Source organism: Panthera onca, chromosome E2, assembly GCF_046562875.1.
Source record: "Panthera onca isolate mPanOnc1 chromosome E2, mPanOnc1 haplotype 2, whole genome shotgun sequence".
NCBI classification, from domain to species: Eukaryota; Metazoa; Chordata; class Mammalia; order Carnivora; family Felidae; genus Panthera; species Panthera onca.
The window spans coordinates 13,603,982-13,623,961 of NC_138353.1; the positions used below are offsets into that span (position 1 = coordinate 13,603,982).

General features: G+C 52.3%; 1 protein-coding gene across 1 annotated transcript; it reads right to left on the bottom strand.

Annotated features, from left to right (window-relative positions):
- CYP2S1 (cytochrome P450 family 2 subfamily S member 1) lies at positions 1-11,556 on the bottom strand. The gene is given in 10 exon segments (XM_060651183.3): positions 1-1,152; positions 1,154-1,326; positions 1,433-1,574; positions 3,415-3,602; positions 4,835-4,976; positions 6,906-7,085; positions 7,221-7,381; positions 7,833-7,982; positions 9,838-10,003; positions 11,121-11,556. Coding segments are annotated over 10 exon segments (2,127 nt in total). The 5' UTR covers positions 11,292-11,556; the 3' UTR covers positions 1-498.
- Between the last annotated feature and the right edge of the window lie 8,424 nt (positions 11,557-19,980).

Sequence of the window (19,980 nt, forward strand, 5' to 3'; positions counted from 1 at the left end):
TCACAGGCACACCAGGCCCTGACAGGGGCCAGACATCAACTTTTATTGCAAAATGGGGACCTTCAAGTCACAAGGACGTCAGAACTGGCCTCTTCCCTGACACCGGGAGTTGGAATCTGGCCCCAACTGGGTCATCGAGCCCCTTTCACCGGGTCTAACTGGGGCGTGGGGAGGGGAGGTGGGTCAGTGTGTATGTGTGGAGGGACAGGCAGGGGAGGCTTTTAACATGGTTACATAAACAAGAGAGTGGGGGGGGGGCTCTGATCAGAGGGTCCAGTGTGTCCCAAGTTTCCTTGGTTCCCAGGCCTGTGCGCACAACTGCACACTCGGGGATATATTTATATTTGGGAGAATCTGAGCATCAAGGGGCTTGGAAAGGGGTATCCTTGAGGGCTGAAGGTCTGGAGGAGGCCAGGGCTGTGTTCCCCGGGAATGGCGTGTCTCAGTGAGAAGATAGTTGGAAATGGGATGGTGTCATGTGTGGGCTGGCTGTGTGGTTCAGAGGTCGGGGGCATGCGGACAGCGATGGCCATGTGCCTGGATTGCAGTGTGGCTGCGAGAGAGAGGGTATGCTGGGGCTGAAGACAGGGCCGGTCTCTCTGTGTGGGGACATGACCCAGGAAGGGGCACGTTCCCCTCTGCAGCAGGCTCCCAGAACTGGCAGCATTGGTAAGTTGGATGGGCGAAGAGGGTGTGTGGGCCCTGAACATAGAGGCTGTTTCTGTGGCTTGTTAAGGTAGGAGCCAAACTCCCACATGCGGGTTGCACATCAAGGGGAGTTGTGTTGTGTACGAGATGGTGTGTTATCTGGGCACATGGTCGTGACTCCAGATGCACTAAATCTGTGACTACAGAAAGCCTGTGTGGCAGAGTTGACTCGTGGACCTTTCCGTGGCCGTGTGAAGTGGGGGGGGGGGGGTTGCGTGTCTCGGCAGCTGCGTGGGCTGAGTGAGCGTGGCCCTGTGGACGTGTAGGCTGAGTATCTGCGACCGACCCTAGAAAACAGCTCCAGGTGTGTGGACGTGGCTGCCTGTGGTGTGGACTTGCGGTTCTGGAGACACAAGTGTGTTCACGCCCACCCCCATGAGAAGGCCACCATCTCCCATGGCTCCCTCCGTCATCGGGGCCACAGGATGGGTGGAGGTCAGTGGGGCCGGACTTGTAGCTGGAAGGCTGGGGGGATGTTGAAAAGGCCGCTGACGGCTGGCTGGAGGCTCAGGGTCCCTGGCGGGCACGGGCTCTCCAGGGAGAAGGCCTGCAGGATGGCGGTAAAGAGGAGGAACAGTTCTGCCCGAGCCAGGCCCTCTCCGAGGCAGACGCGCTTCCCTGCAGGGAACAGGGAGACAGAGCTGGGCCGGCCCTCCTCACCCACAGGTGTGGGGAGGATGGGCAGGTGAGCAGGGACGTGAGCAGGGACAGGCCCAGCAAGTACCTAAGGAGAAGGGCAAGAATGCCTCCTGCTTCTGGAACCGTCCGTCCGCATCTAGAAATCGTTCTGGATTGAATTCCTCTGGCTTTTCGAAGACCTCAGGATCATGCAGGACAGAGCCGAGGAGGGGGAAGACCTCGGTGCCCTGAAGGGGAATAATAACAAAGTTACAAATATCCCTCCCCACCCAGACAGGAGGGCAGAGCACAAGAGTCCGGAGTGTCAGGGACTCCAGTTCACAAAACACAATGGCATCAACGTGTTTCAAGGGCTTGTTATGGGCCAGGTACTTTGTTAAGCATTAAAAAAAATTTTTTTTAACGTTTGTTTATTTTTGAGAGAGAGAGAGAGAGAGACACACACACACACACACAGAATGCAAGCGTGGGAAGGACAGAGAGAGAGGGAGACACAGGATCCGAAGCAGGCTCCAGGCTCCGAGCTGTCAGCACAGAGCCCGACGCAGGGCTCGAATCCACTGACAGCGAGATCATGACCTGAGCCAAAGTTGGACGCGTAACCGACTGAGCCACCCAGGCACCCCAATTAAGCATTTTTGATATATTCTCTCTTATGTAACATGTATGTGTATCTTGCTCGGTCTCACATCCACAAACATACACTTGAATCCGCTAAAGCTTTTTCACAAGGCTGGGAAGTATTTCTGACATGACTCCCATTTTCAAGATGGGAAAACAGAGGCCCAAAGAACTTAAGCAACTTGCCCAAGGCACCATTCGGTGACAGCAGAGTTTGTTATTTTTTAATTTTGTCTTTCAACTTTGAGGGTATGTTGTGATTCATCTGTGGCTGTCCTAAGCTACCTGGCCAGAGTCCAGCTCTTTCCCACAGTGCTCTTCCAGGGGTAAAACCAAGGCTGGGTAGGTGAGGGCTGTCCCTGACGACTCCCCTCCGCCCAGCTCCCGCTCCTCCCCCGCCCCCTCCCAGTGGCGGTCGAGATCAGTTACAGCGTTCCCAAGGCTGTGCAGTGGAGGGGGGCTCCAAAAAACACAGGTTCATGCTATGGCTATTAAAATAAGAGAAGCAGGTAACTGTGGTTAAAGCACAGGCCCTGAGTGTAAATCCTGCCTTTACCATTGTAGGCTGGGTGATCCCAGCAAGTCTTCTCATCTTTAAAGGCCAGTTTCCTCATCTGTAAAACGGACATAATAGTGTAGGGTTGCTCTGAAGGATGAAGATTAAGTAAGGTAATATATTTGTGAAGCATTTAGAACGATACCTGGTGAGAGCAAGTCCTTAATCACTGATGCCTGTTGTTTACATAATCACTATCAAGAGTTGCGACAGTCACTGCACTAGCAGTGCAGGCCGAACGGCGAACCCCTGGGGAACCCCCGACACCCTGCACCAAGAGCGGAGTTGGTGTTTTGCAAGCATTGTCTTGCAGGTTCCTTAAGATCTCAAATTAATATTATTTTGTTCCCGATGTAGAAGAGGGGTGGAGAGTGGTTCAGAGGGTGAAGTGATTTGCCCAAGGTCCCAGAGAAAAAACAGATCGTAACTACTATGGGTTTGATTCTAAGAGGAGGCAGCAGCTTGCGGGACGACGGCACCTGGGGTTCCCGGGCGGACATCGCCCCCTGGTGGTGCTGGCTCCGAGTTGCTCTCTAATGGAGGGCAGGAGTTGGGCGGGGCGTGGGGAAGAAGGGAGGGAGGGGTTTGATGGTGGGGGTTTACAGCAGTTCCTAAATTGCTTCCCTGTCACCTCTGGCTTGTGATTGTCCCAGCCACCCTGGAAGGAGGTAGAATTAGGATATCCGTTGGACAGATAGGGAGCTGAGGCCCAGAGACAGAGGCAAGGGCAAGAGAAATGCACCCAGAAAGAAACAAACAGGACAGGGAAGGAGAGAGGGACACCAAGAAAGGGATGTCAGAGAGAGACCAATAATCAGAAAAAGTCAGAGACACAGACAGCAACAGACTCAGGCCTGAGGCCGAGACGACCACTGGGTGCAGGCGCCCACCTGGGGAAGGGTGTACCCTCGGAAGCAGGTGGTCCTCGTGAGGGCGTGGGGCATTCCCATGGGCACCAGAGCCAGCAGCCGTTGCGCCTCATGCAAAACTGCGTCCGTGTAGGGGAGGCGGGCTCGGTCCCCCAGGCCTGGCGCCCGGCCAGCCCCCAGCTCCCGGGTCAGCTCCTCCCGGACACGCTCTGCACCGAGGAAGAGGAAGGCTGGAGTCAGAGGTGGGGTGGGGCCCCGCCATCCTACCCTTGGAAGCCCCATCTTCTCAAAGTGGCGGTGGTTGGGGTGAGGCTGGTGGGCAGGGAGGAGGTTCCCAGATCGCACTGAGCCAGAGTCCCCAAGACCTATGTGCTGAGCACAGGGTCTCTCCTCTCAATTCCCACAGCAATGCTGCGAGGTGGGATACCATTATCCATCCGCATTTCCCAGATGAGAAAACTGAGGCCCAGATTGCTAAAGTCAAGCGGACTCCATTCTGCTGAGGCCACCTTCCAGGTCACCCCACCCCACTGGCTTGAGGGCATTTGATGCAGCTGCCTGACTCCAAAATGCTGGGCTTTCCCAGAGCTCACACCCCCCAGCTCTGCCTCTCAGCCAGTCATCTTTCGCTTCTTGCTTGTGCCCTAATGACCTTAGTTTTTGTTTTAAGTAATTTCTACACCCAACATGGGCCTCAAACTCACTACCCTGAGATCAAGACCTGACCTGAGACCAAGAGTTGGTTGTTTAATCGACTGAGCCACCCAGGCGCCCCTCCCTTCCCCTTTTTAAGTGAACTCTATGCCCAACATGCTACTTGAACTCAGGACCCTGAGATCAAGGATCCTGTTAAGTCCTGACCCGGATGTCTTGTGGCCTCGTGGATGCCTCCCCCCAGGTGGCCCCAGGTCCCTTACACTTGTCCTAAACTGGCCTCAGCATCTCCCCTGAAACAGCTCCTCATTCCTTCTGTCCCCATCTCAGGGTGCCTCCATGGCCCTCTGGTCCCAAAATCCCCTGGGCCTCCCGTGTCATTCTCTACCTGCTCACCCAGCCCCTCTTCTCCCCCCACAGCTTGGCCCAGGCCTGTCCTCTCCTGCCCAGGTCCCTATCCCATCCTCTTCCCTGGGCTCCCGGCATCTTCTTTCACCCGGAAAGATTTTTTGTAAAAGGCTAATTGAACCCTGCCCTCCTCTGCTCAGCATCCTTCTGTGGTTCCCCATTGCTCAGGATCAGGCATACAAGGCCCCCTGCCTCACCTCTCATTTCACTACGCTTCACACATCAATCTGCAGCCCCCACCGCCCCCAAGTTCTCGCTCGTCAGACACCCCCAATGCTGGGTTCATTCTCGCCACCAGGCTCCAGCTCGTTCTCCTGAACATTCTTCCTCTTGAGCCCTCACTTCCGTTCCCAGGGCTGGCTGGTCCAAAGGCTCCTACCTTGGACCTGAGGGTATTTCAGCAGAAGCAAGAGGGCGTAGCGGACCGTGGTGCTGACCGTGACTGTCCCGGCAAACAGCAGATAAATGACTGTCATCAACAAGTTCTTGTCAGTCCATTCTGTGTTTGGGTCTTGCTCTTCCTGGAAGAAACCAGGCAGAAGGGCTCAGAGAACTCAGGCTGTGGGGAGCAGAGGCCCAGCACAGCCACGCCTGGGGCTGCAACACAGCAAGTTGAAGCTTTGTCGGGGGGGTGGGGGTTGTATAAATGTTTGGGCAAGTTGGGAAGTGGACTCTTGATATTAATTTTCTTTGGTTGGAATGTTTTTGAAAATGAAAGAGCATGGCCACTATAAAAAACAAACAAACAGAAAATGGCACGTGGTGAGGATGTGGAGAAACCGGAACCCTGTCACCCTCAGTGGGGACGTCAGATGGCGCAGCTATGGGCAATGGTATGAGGTTCCTTAAGCAATTAAAATGGAAGGGGTGCTTGGGTGGCTCAGTCTGTTGAGTGCCCAACTTTGGCTCAGGTCACGATCTCACAGTTGGTGAGGTTCAAGCCCCGCGTCAGACTTGGTGCAGACAGCTAGGAGCCTGGAGCCTGCTTCGGATTCTGTGTCTCCTTCTCTCTCTCCCCTTCCCCCTCTTGTGCTCCTCCCCCCAAATAAACAAACATTTAAAAAATTTCTTTTTAATGAAAATAGAATTATGGTATGATCTAGCATTTCCACTTCTGGGCAGGGAACCCAACAAATGGAGAGCAAGATCTTGAAGAGGTATTTGTTCATAGCAACGTGATTCATAACAGACCAAAGGAGGAAGCAGCTCAAGTGTCCACTGACAGATGAATGGATGAGCCCAGTGTGGTCTATCCATGCGGTGGAATAAGGACTCAGCCTTAAAAAGGCTTAAAAAGGAAGGAAATGCTGTTACAGGCTACAACATGGATGAACCTTGAGGATATCACACTAAGCGAGATAAGCCAATCGCAAAAGGACAAACCACTTACATGAGGTCCCTAGAACATGCAAACTCATAGAGACAGAACGGAGAAAGGTGGTTGCTGGGGGCTGGGAGGGGGCTAGGGAGTCCTTAACCAAGTAGAGAGTTTCTGTTTGATAAGATGAAAAAAAAGTTCTGGAGATTTTCTGCACGACAATGTGGATATATTAACACTACTGGACTTGACACTTAAAAATAGTCAAGGTAGGGGGCACCTGGCTCGTGGTGGGAGGAGCATGTGATTCTTGACCCAGAGGTTGTAAATTCGAGCCCTACGTTAGATGTAGAGATTATTTAAAAATAAAATCTTTTTTTTTTTAATGTTTACTTATTTATTTTGAGAGAGAGGGAGGAAGAGGGAGTGCGCGGGGCACAGGGAGAGAGAGAATCCCAAGCAGGCTCCACACTGTGAGCACAGAGCCTGACGTGGGGCTTGATTCCATGACCTTGAGATCGTGACCTGAGCCGAAATCAAGAGTCAGACGCTTAACCGACTGAGCCACCCAGGTGCCTCCTAGAAATAAAATCTTTACCAAAAAAAATGGTTAAGGTGGTAAATTTTATGTGTGCTTTACCACGATTTCAAAAATTTTGTTTCATTTAGAAAATGAAAGTAGAAGGAAATGGGGTACGAGGTTAAGAAAAATGTTCTGTCTCTCCATGAACAGGGTGGCCGCATTTATTCCAAGGATGTGGCCCTGAATGTCTTCCATAATTCCAAAGTTTGGATAATTCAAAAGTAGTTATTTCCATAGGCTTAACCTTCATTGCAATTTCCTTGTAATAATATATTGTTCTTATTGAATGAAGGAAGTGGACTTTATTCCTGTAATTTGATATCACAAGGTCTCATAATCAAGTGATTTTACTTGACATGTCTTGGGGTGGGGTACAGTGGGGTACTGTACAGGTGGGGCCTGCACAGGGGGCTAAGGTCAGAAAGAGAGAGGGAGAAAGGGAGAGGGAGAGAGAGAGGGAGGCCTGACAGATTCCAGCTATACCAGAGTGGGCCCCAGCCTGGCCGCCAGCCCCATTCAGGAGGCCCCCCAACCCTGACCTTCCCCCACCTCTGCCATCTTCAGCAGGAAGGCATCCACAACGTCGCACGCGGGCCCGGAGGTGTCCGGGCTCCCCTTGTGTCGCTGCACCTGCTGGATGGCAAAGGTGGCCAGGATGCTCAAGTGACCAAGGAGTTGTGTGTGGGGGCCCGGCAGGTGCTGCAGGAGCTGGGAGAACATCTCGTAGGCCTGCGAGGGGCGGGGGAGAAGGACAGCTATTTCCATGGGGCCTGGCCCTGCACCAGCATGGAGGGGTGCTCTGGGGGTTACCTGGGAAAGGTAGGCAGGAACCTTTGGGGAAGAAGAGGGGTCCCACCCGCGTACCTGGCCCCATGGGGAACTGATCCCCAGCACGGCGCCACCAGCTGCCCGGACCACGGTCTGGAACTCCTCATCCTCATAGGGGAAGCGGAGGCCGAAGGTAAGGGAGCAGATGATGTTGGAGGTGGCCTGGGCCAGCAGCAGGGAGGGGTCAAATGGCTGTCCTGAGGAGGAGGGGGCAGGGAGGAGGGCTGTGACGGACAGGGGGCCAGACTCGACCGGAAGGAGACAGGCATAGAGAGAGACAGACAGGGGGATGAAAGACAGATGGAGAAACAGAAGGGGAAAGAGACAGAGAGACAGGGAGAGACGGAGAAAGAGACAGGGAAAGAGAGACCGGGAAAGACTGAATGAGAAAGATGGATAGGGAGACAGACAGAGAAAGACAGACTTATAGGAGAGAGAAACAGAAAAATCGAGAAAGAAAAGAAGCACTAAGAGTGATGTGGCAGCACCAGGGGCACTGAGACCCCTGGAGAGACATGAGGACAGAGACAGAAGGTGGAGGAGGCGCTCCAGGAGGCGAACAGAGCCCTCAGCCCAGCGCCAGAGGGAAGGTCCTCCCCACCCTCGGGCACACCACAGGGCACCCCAGGCTCACCCCACCCTGCTGACCTTCTGTCCCCTGGAATGCCTCCACCAGACACCGGGCCTCCGCCTGGATCAGCTCCTCGCCTTCTCGCTTCCCCATGCCCAGGTCCCGCAGCGCGAGTGTGGTGAACCTCTTCAGCTGCCTCCATCGCTCCCCATTGGAGAAGAAAACCCCTGCACAGAAGGCTGGACTCAAGGAGGGACTGGCCCCCTCCCCCCCAACCCCCAGGACTGCTCCCTTCCTCCCAGTGACGTGCCCAAGGGAGACTCCGAAGGTCCTGTCCCGAGTCCGTTATCAGCCTAGCCCAGGGGACTGGCAGGGGACTCTGTAAGTACTGAGTAAATGCCTAACCTTGGGTCAGAGGGTGACATTCTCCTGAGAAGCCGGCCACTCCTGTTCTGTGATGAACCAGGATGAGTGAGGACTTCTTCCTTGCATTTATCTTTTTATTCCTCTTTTCACGTCCCCCCTCCCCTGGAGTCCTTTTATCTCTCCTTCCTTCCCAACATTTATGGAGTACCATGGGGTCCCCTGCCCCACGTCATTTGGAAGCTGGAAACTGAAGCGGGAGGGAGGAGCATGGAACCGACTCTTCCTCCTTCAGCTAAGGGTCTGCATTAGACAAAAACCTTGCCTTCTCTGAATTCAGCATCTCACCTGTGCAGTGCTGGCCCCTAGTGGCCTCCTGGGTGTCCCAAACTGGCCTCCGCACCTCTCCTCCTCCTCATTTCAGCCCACCATTCCCCGGCCCCCGGCCCCTGTCCAGAGCCCTGGAAACCTCTCCCAGCCACCCCCCTCCCTTTCCCACGGCCTCAGCTCCAGCCCAGCAGAGTCCCCTCCCTGGGCTCCTACAAAGCAACCCGAGGATCTTTCTAGCTCTGACCATACTCCATCCCTACTTCCATCTACAGCTCCCAGAAAAACCCAAAACCAAGCGCTCTGGTGTGACTCAGGCCCCGCATGACCCACTTCTCCAGCTTTCTTACTCATCCTGCTGCAATTGAACTGGGCTTCTCTTGCTTCCTCAGTGCTGTCAGGATCCCCCCTCTAGGCTTTGCCCCCCCTGCCCCCCCCTCCCCGTCTGGATCACTCACTCTCCATTCTCGCTGAACTAATTCCATTCCTCCTTCAGGTCTCATTGCAATTGTCCCCTACTCTGAGAAGCCTTCCTTGATTCCTCCCGGTCTCCCTCCCTTCCCCCTTCCAGTATAGTTCCCTTGTGTCCTGCTGTCAGAGCTGAAGGCAGGTTGCAGAATTCCATTCTCTCCCTCCTGTCTCATGACAAGCCCACCTCTCCTACAGTAAGACAGGATGCCACATCTGTCTTGGACATCTCTGTGTCCCCAGTACCCACTATAGGGCCAGGCATGATAGAGATTTGTCAATTTAATGAGTGAATGGATGCTTCTTCTCTCACCTCCATGCTTTCCTACGTGCTAGTCTCTGCTTGGGATGCCCTTCCCACTCATCCTAGGAGTCTGAGCTCAGACAACCCGTCTTTCAAGACTCCCTGGACATCTCCCACCAAACAGGCCGGGTCAGGTGCCTCTTCAGGTCCCAGAAGTCCCAGGGCTTCCTCTATCCTGGCCCTGGCTTCTCTGCCTTCCCCATCCTAGGCCTGACCTCTCTGGCCTGTCACTGCCTGGGTCTTTCTCCCCAGTGGCTAACAAGCTCTAGGTCACTGCTGTGTCCCGATAGTGCCCAACACCAGGCTCCTACTTCCAGGCTTAGCAGAGAATAATTTTTATGACGTGAAGTGTTCCCACCCATTCCCAGTGCCTAGAAAGCTCTCCTGGTCTCTCCCAGCCCTGGGGGCTTGACCTGGAGCAGTGATGCCATCGCTACACCCTGGCCCAGGGCTCATTCAATCCTCAGCAGGACCTCAGCAAGTGCTATTATCACCCCATGTCATGGATGAGGAAACACAGGCTCAGGGACACTAAGTCACGCACAAAAAATCATGCCAGTTAAGTGGTAGCAGGCTCTAAGGGAAGGAGCCAGGGGTCTCCAGCCCTGCTCATGACTCACCATGGCCTTCGAAAGTCCCGTCCAGCGTTGCCAGCATCCCCCGCCCACTGAACTCCTCAGCCTGACCTCCCAGGGCCTCCTGGACAGCTTCGTGCCCAACCAGGACCACCACGCGCCGCCAGGGACCCAGGTACACGGTGAACACTGGTCCATACTTCTTACTTAGCTGGGGGTAGGGAAGGAGAAGGGGCAGGTGCTGAGGGAAAGGCTATGGCCTCTTTCAGTTTAGATGTCCCCATCACAGCCCCATCACTGGATGAAGCGCCTAGGAGGAACCCCCTCCTCTCCAGATGGAAATAGCCCCCTTGGGAGACTCAGTTCTCTTTCTGCATCAGGCTCTCAGGCCCCCTCCCCATAGAGTCCTCAACTCCTTATTTCCTACAGAGACCCCGGTTCAGACCCGGGGACAACCCAGAACCACCCCTACCTCCCAACTCAGACATATGACAGCAAAAATGGGCAGCTGAGACTCTGACCTCTCCTGATTGCTCAGTTCTTCCCCTACCCCCAAACTAGCCACCCTTTTCAATCACTGCTAAACCCTCAGATTTTGGAGCAGACACTGCTGGGCACCTGCCAAATCTTTCCCCAAGACCCCTCTCCCCATGTTCTGGAGTCCCCCAGACTCCTTTTGAATGGGGAACCTCTGGCCTCTTCCTCTCTCCTGCAAAGGGTTGAAACTGTCTCAGCCTTCTTTCTTGCCCTCTTTCCCTGCTGTTCTGGAGACTTCCAGGTCCCTCCTAGCTGAGTCCCATGCAAACAGCACTCCCACGCCCCTATTCTCTGCAGACAAATACCTGGCACTCTCCAGCCAAACCTCCCCTTCCCGCCAGCGACCGCTCCCCTTTTCTTTTCTGCCCCTCCCCAGCTACCTCTCCCCCTGGGACAGGCTTCCCTTCATCAGATTCTCTGCTGCTAGAGGGCTCTCTCCCGGTCTCTGGCTTTAATCCCCTGCTTCTAGCACCTTCCCAGGATTCTGTGGACCCCTCTGCCACTGGATCCTGCTCCCCTGCTCTCATCCTCTCTAGGATTCTGCTCCTCCTAGCCCTGGCCCCGCACCCCAGGGTCCTCTCACCCCAGCGCCCTCTTCCACCCTTCTCAGCTCCGGAGCCCTGCCCCACCCCAGAACGCCCATAACCCCTTCGCCCTTGCACCCTTCGCCTGCCTCCTCTAGGATACCCAAGGGCCTGTCCTGGCACTCCGCTTTCTCTCTCTCCTGGGGCCCCCTCCCTCTCTTGGCCCCGGACCCCCGCCCCAACCAGGGCGTCCCCGCCGCCCCTCACCCGCAAGAGCCCCAAGTACAGCGCCCCGGGCCGGAGCTGCAGGAGGTTCCCCAGCAGCGGCAGCGGCATGGGCCCCGGGGGCAGGTGGCCCGGGGTCCGGGGCAGCGCCAGCGTCAGCACCAAGAGCAGCAGCAGCACCAGCAGCAGCGTCCCGGTGCTGGCCGCCTCCATCTCGGCGGGTTGGCTCCTTCTCCTGGTTCCCAGACACTCCACGCGGCTGGGCCAGCTAGGGGCGGGAGCCGGGCGGCTCCTCGCGGTCGAAATCCGGCGGCGAGGGGCGGGGCAGCCAGCCCCTCCCCCTACCTATAGGCAGGATTCTCTCCCCGCCGCCGGATTTCTTTCTTCGAGACCCCTGCGGCCGCCGGGTGTGGGGACACGCTCTCGAACGGGTATCTACCAGGTCACCTAGGTTCGGGGGGCGGAGACAGCGCCTGGGGCCCCAGGTAGGGCGTGGGCACACTGGAGGAGCCCGGGAGCCAGAGACTTTGGCTGTCTCCAGGAGGCCACACCCCGTGCCTGAAGAGGTGACCCGCGGCCGCCCTCCCCAGCTTCCACCTCCCTCCTCGAGGCTGTCGGGGTGTGCGTTCGCTTGTGCGTGCGCGCGTCTTTGAGCCGATTTCCTCCAGCATCTTTCTTACATCTTCACGGTGAACTAGGAGGAGGACTTGACCTTTAACAATAAAACATCTGAGGTCCAGGGAGATAAAACGGCTGACCCCAGGCCACACAGCTAACAAGTGGCAGAGCTGGGGTTTGAATTCCCGGCCATTCAGAAGGATTGACTGACTCCATCATTCATTCACTTGGTATCGTATAATGGTTAGGAACATGCTATCTGAAGCCAGAGTGCTTGAGTTCACAGCCTAGCTACTCTGTGCCTCTGTTAACTCTTGAAAAATGGGGATCGTTTTAAGGATTAATAGGTTCATGTGTAAACAACTTCAAAGAGGTCCAGGTGCGTGTATAACAAGTATCAAATAAATGTTAGCTAATATTCTTTCAACTAATTGCTATTGAGGTCTAACTATAAACAAGACTGTTCTAGACCCAGAGATGCAGCTATAAGTAAGAGAGAAGGGTCCTGCCCTCCCTGAGCTTATATTGACATGCAAGTGAAGTCTTAAATTAAGATAATCTCCAGTTGTTCAAGGGTTTGAACCGGAATGAGCTCCTTGAGGAAGACCGTTCCAAAGTCAAGTCCATGCTGTTTGGTTCAAAGCTGTATCCCCTGTGTCTAGAGCAGTGCCTGGAGCACGGGAGGTGCTCCATAAATATTTGTTGCATCAAAGATTGCATGTGGGAGATGAGATCAGCAGGGAGGTATGCAGGGTCCTAGAAAACTTATCTGCATAGTTTGTCCTGCAAAAGGAAGCAGGTGAAGGGTTTCCGGCATAAGCAGCACTAGTTTGCTTTGCATTTTCATTAAACATTTTATTATGAAAACTTTCAAACATACAGCAGACAGCTGTATATTCACCACCTAGATTCCACCAAAAACATTTTACGGATGGGGTTTTGGAGTGATGGGGGTCCAGAGCTGATGGCCAAGAAAGAATTTTTGAGACCTCTTTGGTGCAAAAAAGATGATTTTATGAAAGCACCGGGACAGGACCCGTGGGCAGAAAGAGCTGCACTGGGGTTGTGCAGAGTGGCTGGTTACATACTATGGGGCTGAGGAGAGAAAGTCAAGAGGAAGTTTCTTAAAGGGATTTCCATGTGCTAAGGAGGACTCACAGGTTCCTGGAGGCCTAGCTATTGTCAAACTAAGGTTGTTTTTCTGTCTAGCAAAGCATTAAGACAGTAGGGAGTTCCTGGAGATTAGGCTATTGATAAGATTGTCTTTTTCTTAGAATTAGGAAGATATTTATAAACCGTTGGATACTCTGGTTCTGTGATCTCTATCTATTCCACCATTTATTTTCTGCCTTTTCCTTTATTCTTTGGCTGTCAGGAGAGCTTGAGGAATATCACACATATCCCACTTTCGGGGGTGGGGGCCATGGGGGGGGGGAGAGGGAGGGAAGTATTGTTACTTTGTGCTTTACCCTTTTACCCTCAGCTTGCCTTACGCTCCCTCATCATTACTATTCTTTCTTTGTTGCTTACCTATTCATCTTGCCCCACCAATCCATCTGTTAGCACGGAGCCTGACGCAGGGCTCAACGCGGGGCTTGAACTCACTAGCTGATGTTGGAGGCTCAACCGGAGCCACCCAGGTGCCCCTCTTTTTGCATTTTAAAAGGATCTTTTGGGCTACCCTCCGGTGAATGAATTGTGGGCGACTGGGGAACAGATGAAGAAAAAGCAAAGAACCCAAGGCAAGTAAGGTCCAGGTAAGTGATGCCAATGGCTTGAAGCAGGGTGGGCGGCAGTGGGGAAAGAAGGAAATGGATATATTTGGGATGTATGAGGAGGTAGAGCCTGTAGGATTTGCTGACAAATTGGGTGTGACAGCAAAGGAAGGAATCAAGGTCAGCCTGTCAAATGCAAACACTTCTGGTCTTAGCTAAAGAGAGATTTTATGCTAGAAGACTAAGGAGAGAGAGGAGATTATATTGCATAAGACAGGAAACAAGACCAGAGTCTGATAACCCAGAAGGATGTGTTCTCTAGTGAAACAAATTTTTTTTCTCTACTCCTCGATTTGTTGTCCTCGGCAAGTAGAAAGATGGTGATGCCTGGTACAGGGGCAAGGAAGGGGATGAGGGAACCTGTAGGGACCAGAGGTGGGAAGCGGTTGGAGCAGGTTTTGCGGGGGGTCAGAGAATCGGGAATTCTCATTTGGTGTCATTAAGTTTGGGATAGCTGGTAAGCTGTCCCAGGACTAAAGCCCCTGTGGACAGAAAGGTTAGAGGTTGGATTTGGGACCTCATGGAACCCTCCAGAACAAGACAAAGGAGGAACATAGAACTGGCACCTCCTTCATGGCAACAAAGTGTAGGCTAGCCTCCCCACCTCTCCCTTCCAGTTTCAGGGCACACCCGTTGGATGTCAGAGGCTAGAATCAAGACTAGAGGACACTGCAGGGAACATTCTGGCCATTTTTTTTAAAATTTGTTTTTAATTTTAATTTTTTTAAATATTTATTTTTGACAGAGAGAGAGGGCATGAGCAGGGGTGGGGGCAGAGAGAGAGGGAGACACAGAATCTGAAGCAGGCTCCTGGCTCTGAGCTGTCAGCACAGAGCCCGATGCTGAGCTTGAACCCATGAACAGCGAGATCATGACCTGAGCTGAAGTTGGATGCTTAACCGACTGAGCCACCCAGGCACCCCTATTTATTTTGTATTGTATTGTATTGTATTGATTTTGATTTTTTAACGTTTTATTTATTTTTGAGAGACAGAAAGAGCGCTCAAGAGCTGGCAGGGGAGGGGCAGCGAGGGAAAATGAGAGAGAGAATCCCAAGCAGGCTCCAGACTACCAGCATAGAGCCCAACCCAAGCCTGACATGGGCCCGAACTCACAAAACCCCCGTGATCATGACCTGACAGGACATCAGGTCAGAGGCTTAACTGATTGAGCCAGCCAGGCACCCAGAGGTATGCTCTTTTATAGAGGAAGGAGCTGGAGGTGGGGGGAGTTGGGAAGGCTGCTATAAACAAAAAGTCCATTGGAGCAAACTGGGAGATGGAAGTATAGTGGCTTCTCATTGGCTGGTTTTGGCTGTCTCTCATTGGCTGGACTACTGAGGTGGGGAGGAGCGAAGCTTTCCTTTCTCCAGGAAGCATAGTATAATAGCATCCACTGTCAAAGTCCTTCTCTTCCTATTGGGTTTGCAATTGGCTTTGAGTGGGTTGGGTGTTGAGAGCTTGCCCTGTACAACCTCTTGACTCTATTTTATTGAGTTTCCCTTTTTATTAATTTTTACACAACATCCCGTAGGTAGGAAAAATTCCAAATCCCCAAGATTCTAAAGATTCCAAGACAAGACTTACCATTACCCTGGTAATAAGATTCAAGCCCCCTGTGGTGGCCTGTAAGACTCTTCGACAGCTGTCTACTGGCTGCTGAGTTTGATATCATGTTGGCCCACTCTGTTCCCTGCTCATGATACGCCACTTACGCTGGCCTTCTTTTAGTTTCTTGAACACCTAAGCCAGCCTCAGGGCCTTTGCACTAGCTCTCAGCCTGAAATGCTTAGCCTGGTGATTGAGGTTGGCTCATTTTCTGTTCCTAGCTCAAGGCCAGTCCCCTCCAGAAGAGACTTTCCTAGACCACACAAGCTGAATTAGCGCTGTCTCCCAATCCCAGACGCTGCTTTAATTCATTAAATAAGACCTTTCATGAATGTTAAACAAGTTAATATTTTAAAAGTACTTACAGTAGTGCCTGCTGTATAGTAAGCTTTGAATGTGTTGGTTAAATACATAAACATTTTCTTCATAGCCTCTATCACTACCTGAAATCATGTTATATGTGCAGTTACATTTTTATTCTGCCTTCTCCCACCAGAATGTTCTCTCCATAAGGGCAGGGACTTCTGTTGGGTTCACAGATGTATCCCCAGTGTCTGACACACAGTAGGTGTTCAATAAATATTTTATTGAATGAGCGATTTGGATACAATTTGTTAGTCTCTCAAAGTCATGTACAGAGCAATCAAGGTTTCCAAATTCTTGGGTCTAAATAACACAGATTCAGAGGGTCCCAATATAGGTTTCACAGTAACAGAGTACTCTCTGGTGGATCCCGGTCTCTCTTCACCCTGGGTGGCTGACAACTGACTCCTCTCCCCCACCAGCTACTTCTCATCAGACATCCTCTGATCTGGGCCGAGGGAAGCTGGAGAGCAACACTTTTTTTTTTTTTTTCCAACGTTTTTTTTATTTATTTTTGGGACAGAGAGAGACAGAGCATGAATGGGGGAGGGGCAGAGAGAGAGGGAGACAAAATCGGAAACAGGCTCCAGGCTCCGAGCCATCAGCCCAGAGCCTGACGCGGGGCTCGAACTCACGGACCGCGAGATCGTGACCTGGCCGAAGTTGGACGCTCAACCGACTGCGCCACCCAGGCGCCCCGAGAGCAACCCTTTTTAAATTTAGCTCCATGAATTTTTTAAGATCACTCTGGAGGCTGCTATCCCCGGGGTTCCAGCAGGCTGAGTGGTGGGTGGGTTCTGGAAATTGCCAGGGTTAATTTTGCTTGGGATCCTCCAAAGCCTTATGGTTCTAGAACTTGACTTTGGTCAAGCCATGGCCAGTCTGCGGTCTGGCCCACGTGTCTTCCTCCTGACTTTCTCCTCCCAGCCCTTCCCTCCCTTGAAGCCACCCCCCCTCCAGCACCTAGAACTAGGCAAAAGGAGAAGTTAAAAATGAGTCTTGCTTCCTTCCTGGCACCCCTGCCCTGGTACTTCCCTAGATTCTAAGAGCATCCTTGACTGTGAGTAACTTCAGGGAATTGACTTTGTCACAGGAAGCAAAGTAGCAATCTTTCTTTCTTCTTTCTTTCTTTCTTTCTTTCTTTCTTTCTTTCTTTCTTCTTTCTTTTTTCTTTCTTTCTTCCTTTCTCTCTCTCTCTTTCTTTCTTCTTTCTTTCTTCTTTCTTTCTTTCTTTCTTTCTTTCTTTCTTTCTTTTTTCTTTTCTTTCTTTCTTTCTTTCTTTCTTTCTTCCTCCCTCCCTCCCTCCCCCCTCCCTTCCTTCCTTTCTTTCTTTCTTTCTTTCTTTCTCCCTCCATCCCTCTTTCCCTGTTTCTCTCTCTCTCTCTCTCTCTTTCTCTCTCGCTTTTTCTCTCTTTCTTTCTTCTCCGCACCCAACTCAGGGCTTGAATTCACAACCCAGTCATGCTTAACAACTGAGCCACTCAGTCCTACCCACGTTTATTTATTTTTGATAGAGAGACAGAGCACAAGTGGGGGAGGGGCAGAGAGAGAAGGAGACACAGAATTCAAAGCAGGCTCTGAGCTGTCAGCACAGAACCCGACGCAGGGCTTGAACTCACAAACCGTGAGATCATGACCTGAGCCGAAGTCAGACTCTTAACGGACTGAGCCACCCAGGTGCCGCCCCCCCCACCCCCACCCCAGCAATATTCTTTAATGTGTTAAATAACAAAAGTTCAAGTGAGTAAAATTTAAAGATCTAATTGGCATTATTAAACAATTCAGGAATCAGCCAGCATCCCATCTAGTAAATACAGGGGCCCTCTGAGGAGATGTACAAAATGGAAGGTTTTTAAAGAAGGGGGGACAAGAAAGTTATTAGCATTGTTACAGGGTTTGGGGCAAGGTGGCTTTCCCTTAAGAGAAAAACAAGGGTCTTATCATGCAGATTACCTCATCTTTTGGGGGGACTGGAGAGGATCCAAGTGGCAGACTCATGGCACTGACTCAAAAATTCCTGACTGACCAGATAAGTGTACATTTCTTGGGGAGGCTGAAACTGCAGTTAGATTAAGTATCAAGCCCTGGTTGGGAACTTGGTCTAAATCACACCATTTGGAGCCTATGGGTTTTTTTGTTTGTTTTGTCTTGTTTTGTTTTGTCTTAAGTAAGCTCTATGCCCAACGTGGGGCTTGAACTCACAACCCGAGATCAAGAGTTGCATGCTTTACTGACTGAGACACCCAGGCACCCCACCCTTTGTTTTTTATCTTTTACTGCATATCTGTGCATCCACGCACAATATTTGGGAAAGTATTCCTTGGCAGGTTTAAAAACTGGCCTTTTTACTTTAATGTTTGAGATTCATTCCTAGCCATACATGTGGCTTTGGTTCATTCGTTTTCATTCCTGGGAGGTATTTCAATAGGCAATGGTTTTGATGCAAAGCCTCCATCCATTTTTCCTTTGGATCAGTCTCTAGGGTATTTCGGCTTTTCCTCTTACAGACGGTGCTACGTCTTTCATTTAGCTGAGAACCTCCTTGTTTCATTTTTTAATTTTTTAAAGTAATCTCTACCCCTCAACGTGGGGCTTGCACTCACAACCTTGAGAAGCAGAGTCCCATGCTCTACCAACTGAGCCAGCCATTTGCCCTGAGAACGTCCTCATTTCAAATGTCCAGTCATGGGGGTCTGGTTCCTTATGCCTGCAGCATTTGGGTTCACTCTGCCCCCTCCTGCCCTCCCCTCTCGGTACACCCCCATTCCCTTCTAGCTGCTCCCAGCTCCCAGGCTCCCCTTCCAGGCCACTCCCCACTTGAAGCTGGGGGTGGGGGTGGGGTCTTCAAACTGCACGTCTGTGATCATTTGCCTGATGCTGGTTCCATCTCCAAGCCCAGTGATGGATGAGGGTGGGAACAGGACCCATCTTCCTCACCCCTGGGCACCCTGGGAAGACACACTGAGTGAGATGAAAATGTCCCAGATTCGGCAGCTGGCTTTGGAATTCTCTTAGGGCAAGAACTGTTTTGGTGGCTGAAAATATGTGGCTCAGCCGGTTGGTGGAGGCGAGGGAGTGGAAGAAAGGTGGAGGGCAGCATCTTAAGAATTGGCTGGTTGCAGGGGTGCCTGGGTGGCTCAGTAGGTTAAGCATCCAAAGGGCCCCTGGGTGACTCAGTCAGTTGAGTGCCTGACTTCAGCTCAGGTGAGATCTTGCAGTTCATGAGTTGGAGCGCTGCATTGGGCTCACTGCTGTGAGGGCAGAGCCTGCTTCTGATCCTGTTTCTTTCTGCCCCTCCCCCACCCCCCCAAAAATACTTTAAAAAGTGTTAATAATAATATTAATAATAATAAAGAATTGGTTGGTTGGAACAACAAGGGAGTGAGCTTAAGGTTTTGCATTCAAAAGGCACAGGAAGGGGCACCTGGCTGGCTCTGTCAGTAGAGCATGTGAGATCAAGGTCCTGAGTTCAAGCCCCAAGTAGGGTGCAAAGCTTACTTAAAAAAAAAAAAGAATAAAGGAACAGGACGTGTTTGAGGAGGTGGAGTGGTGTGGGAAGAGGGAGACCCAAGTTAGAGTTTTGGAAGCAACTTCTGGAAACAGGTGTTACCTGAATTCAACTCTGCCCGGCCACCGCCAGGTCTCTTTGTGTGATTTTGGCCAGGTTATACAGCCTCTCGGTTTTCCTCATCGGTAAATGGGGCTCATCACTGCACCCACCTCCCAAGGATATAGTACCCATCAAATGGCATAACGGCGCTACTCTGCCCCTACGTCTGCACAGGACACACGAGCTTTTGGGTAAGCCCGTGAGAGCAGGGTCTGGGTTTTCTGTTCACCTTTAGCTTTCCGTTCACCTCAAGCTTTAGAGGCTCAGTAAATAGTAAGTCCCAACCCCTCACCGTAACCCCCCCCCCCCCACCTCTGGCTGGGTTAAGGAATCTGCTTTGGGTTCTTCCAACAAAGGGCATGACTCCTACTAGCCTCACATTACTGCTTTGAGGGAGGTGCTAAAATATTCCCAACCTCAGAAGAAATGGGGGCTGAAGAAAGTTCAGTTACCTGTTCAAGGTTACATAGCTCTTAGGGGCTTCCTGTTCTGGGTTGTTTCTTCACTCCTGTCCTTCCCTCCCTGATCCTGCCCCATCCCAGTCAGAGCACAGACCAGTTGCTCTGGGCAGACAGTTGTCGAAGAAATGAATGAGCGAGCCCATCCTTCCATATCCTGGTAGGAGCCCCACCTGGCCGCACCCCCCACCTTCTCACCTTCTCTCGTCCTTCTCCTTTCACCCCCTGGCTTGCTCGGGCCGCTCCACCAGGGGGGTGCCCTCCGCCCCACAGGTCACTGCTTTGGGCTGGAGGGGAGAGGGGTGAGGAGAACCCCGGAGGCACTGAGCCTTCCCTGCCTTCCTCCCCCTCTTCACCTGCCCTCTGCGGCCAGGAGCTACCTGGGTTCAAATCCCGTGCTGGCCTTGAGCTGGGTGACCTTGGGCAGGGGCGACTCGACCACCCTCTGTTGCAGTGCTCAGTAGGATCGGA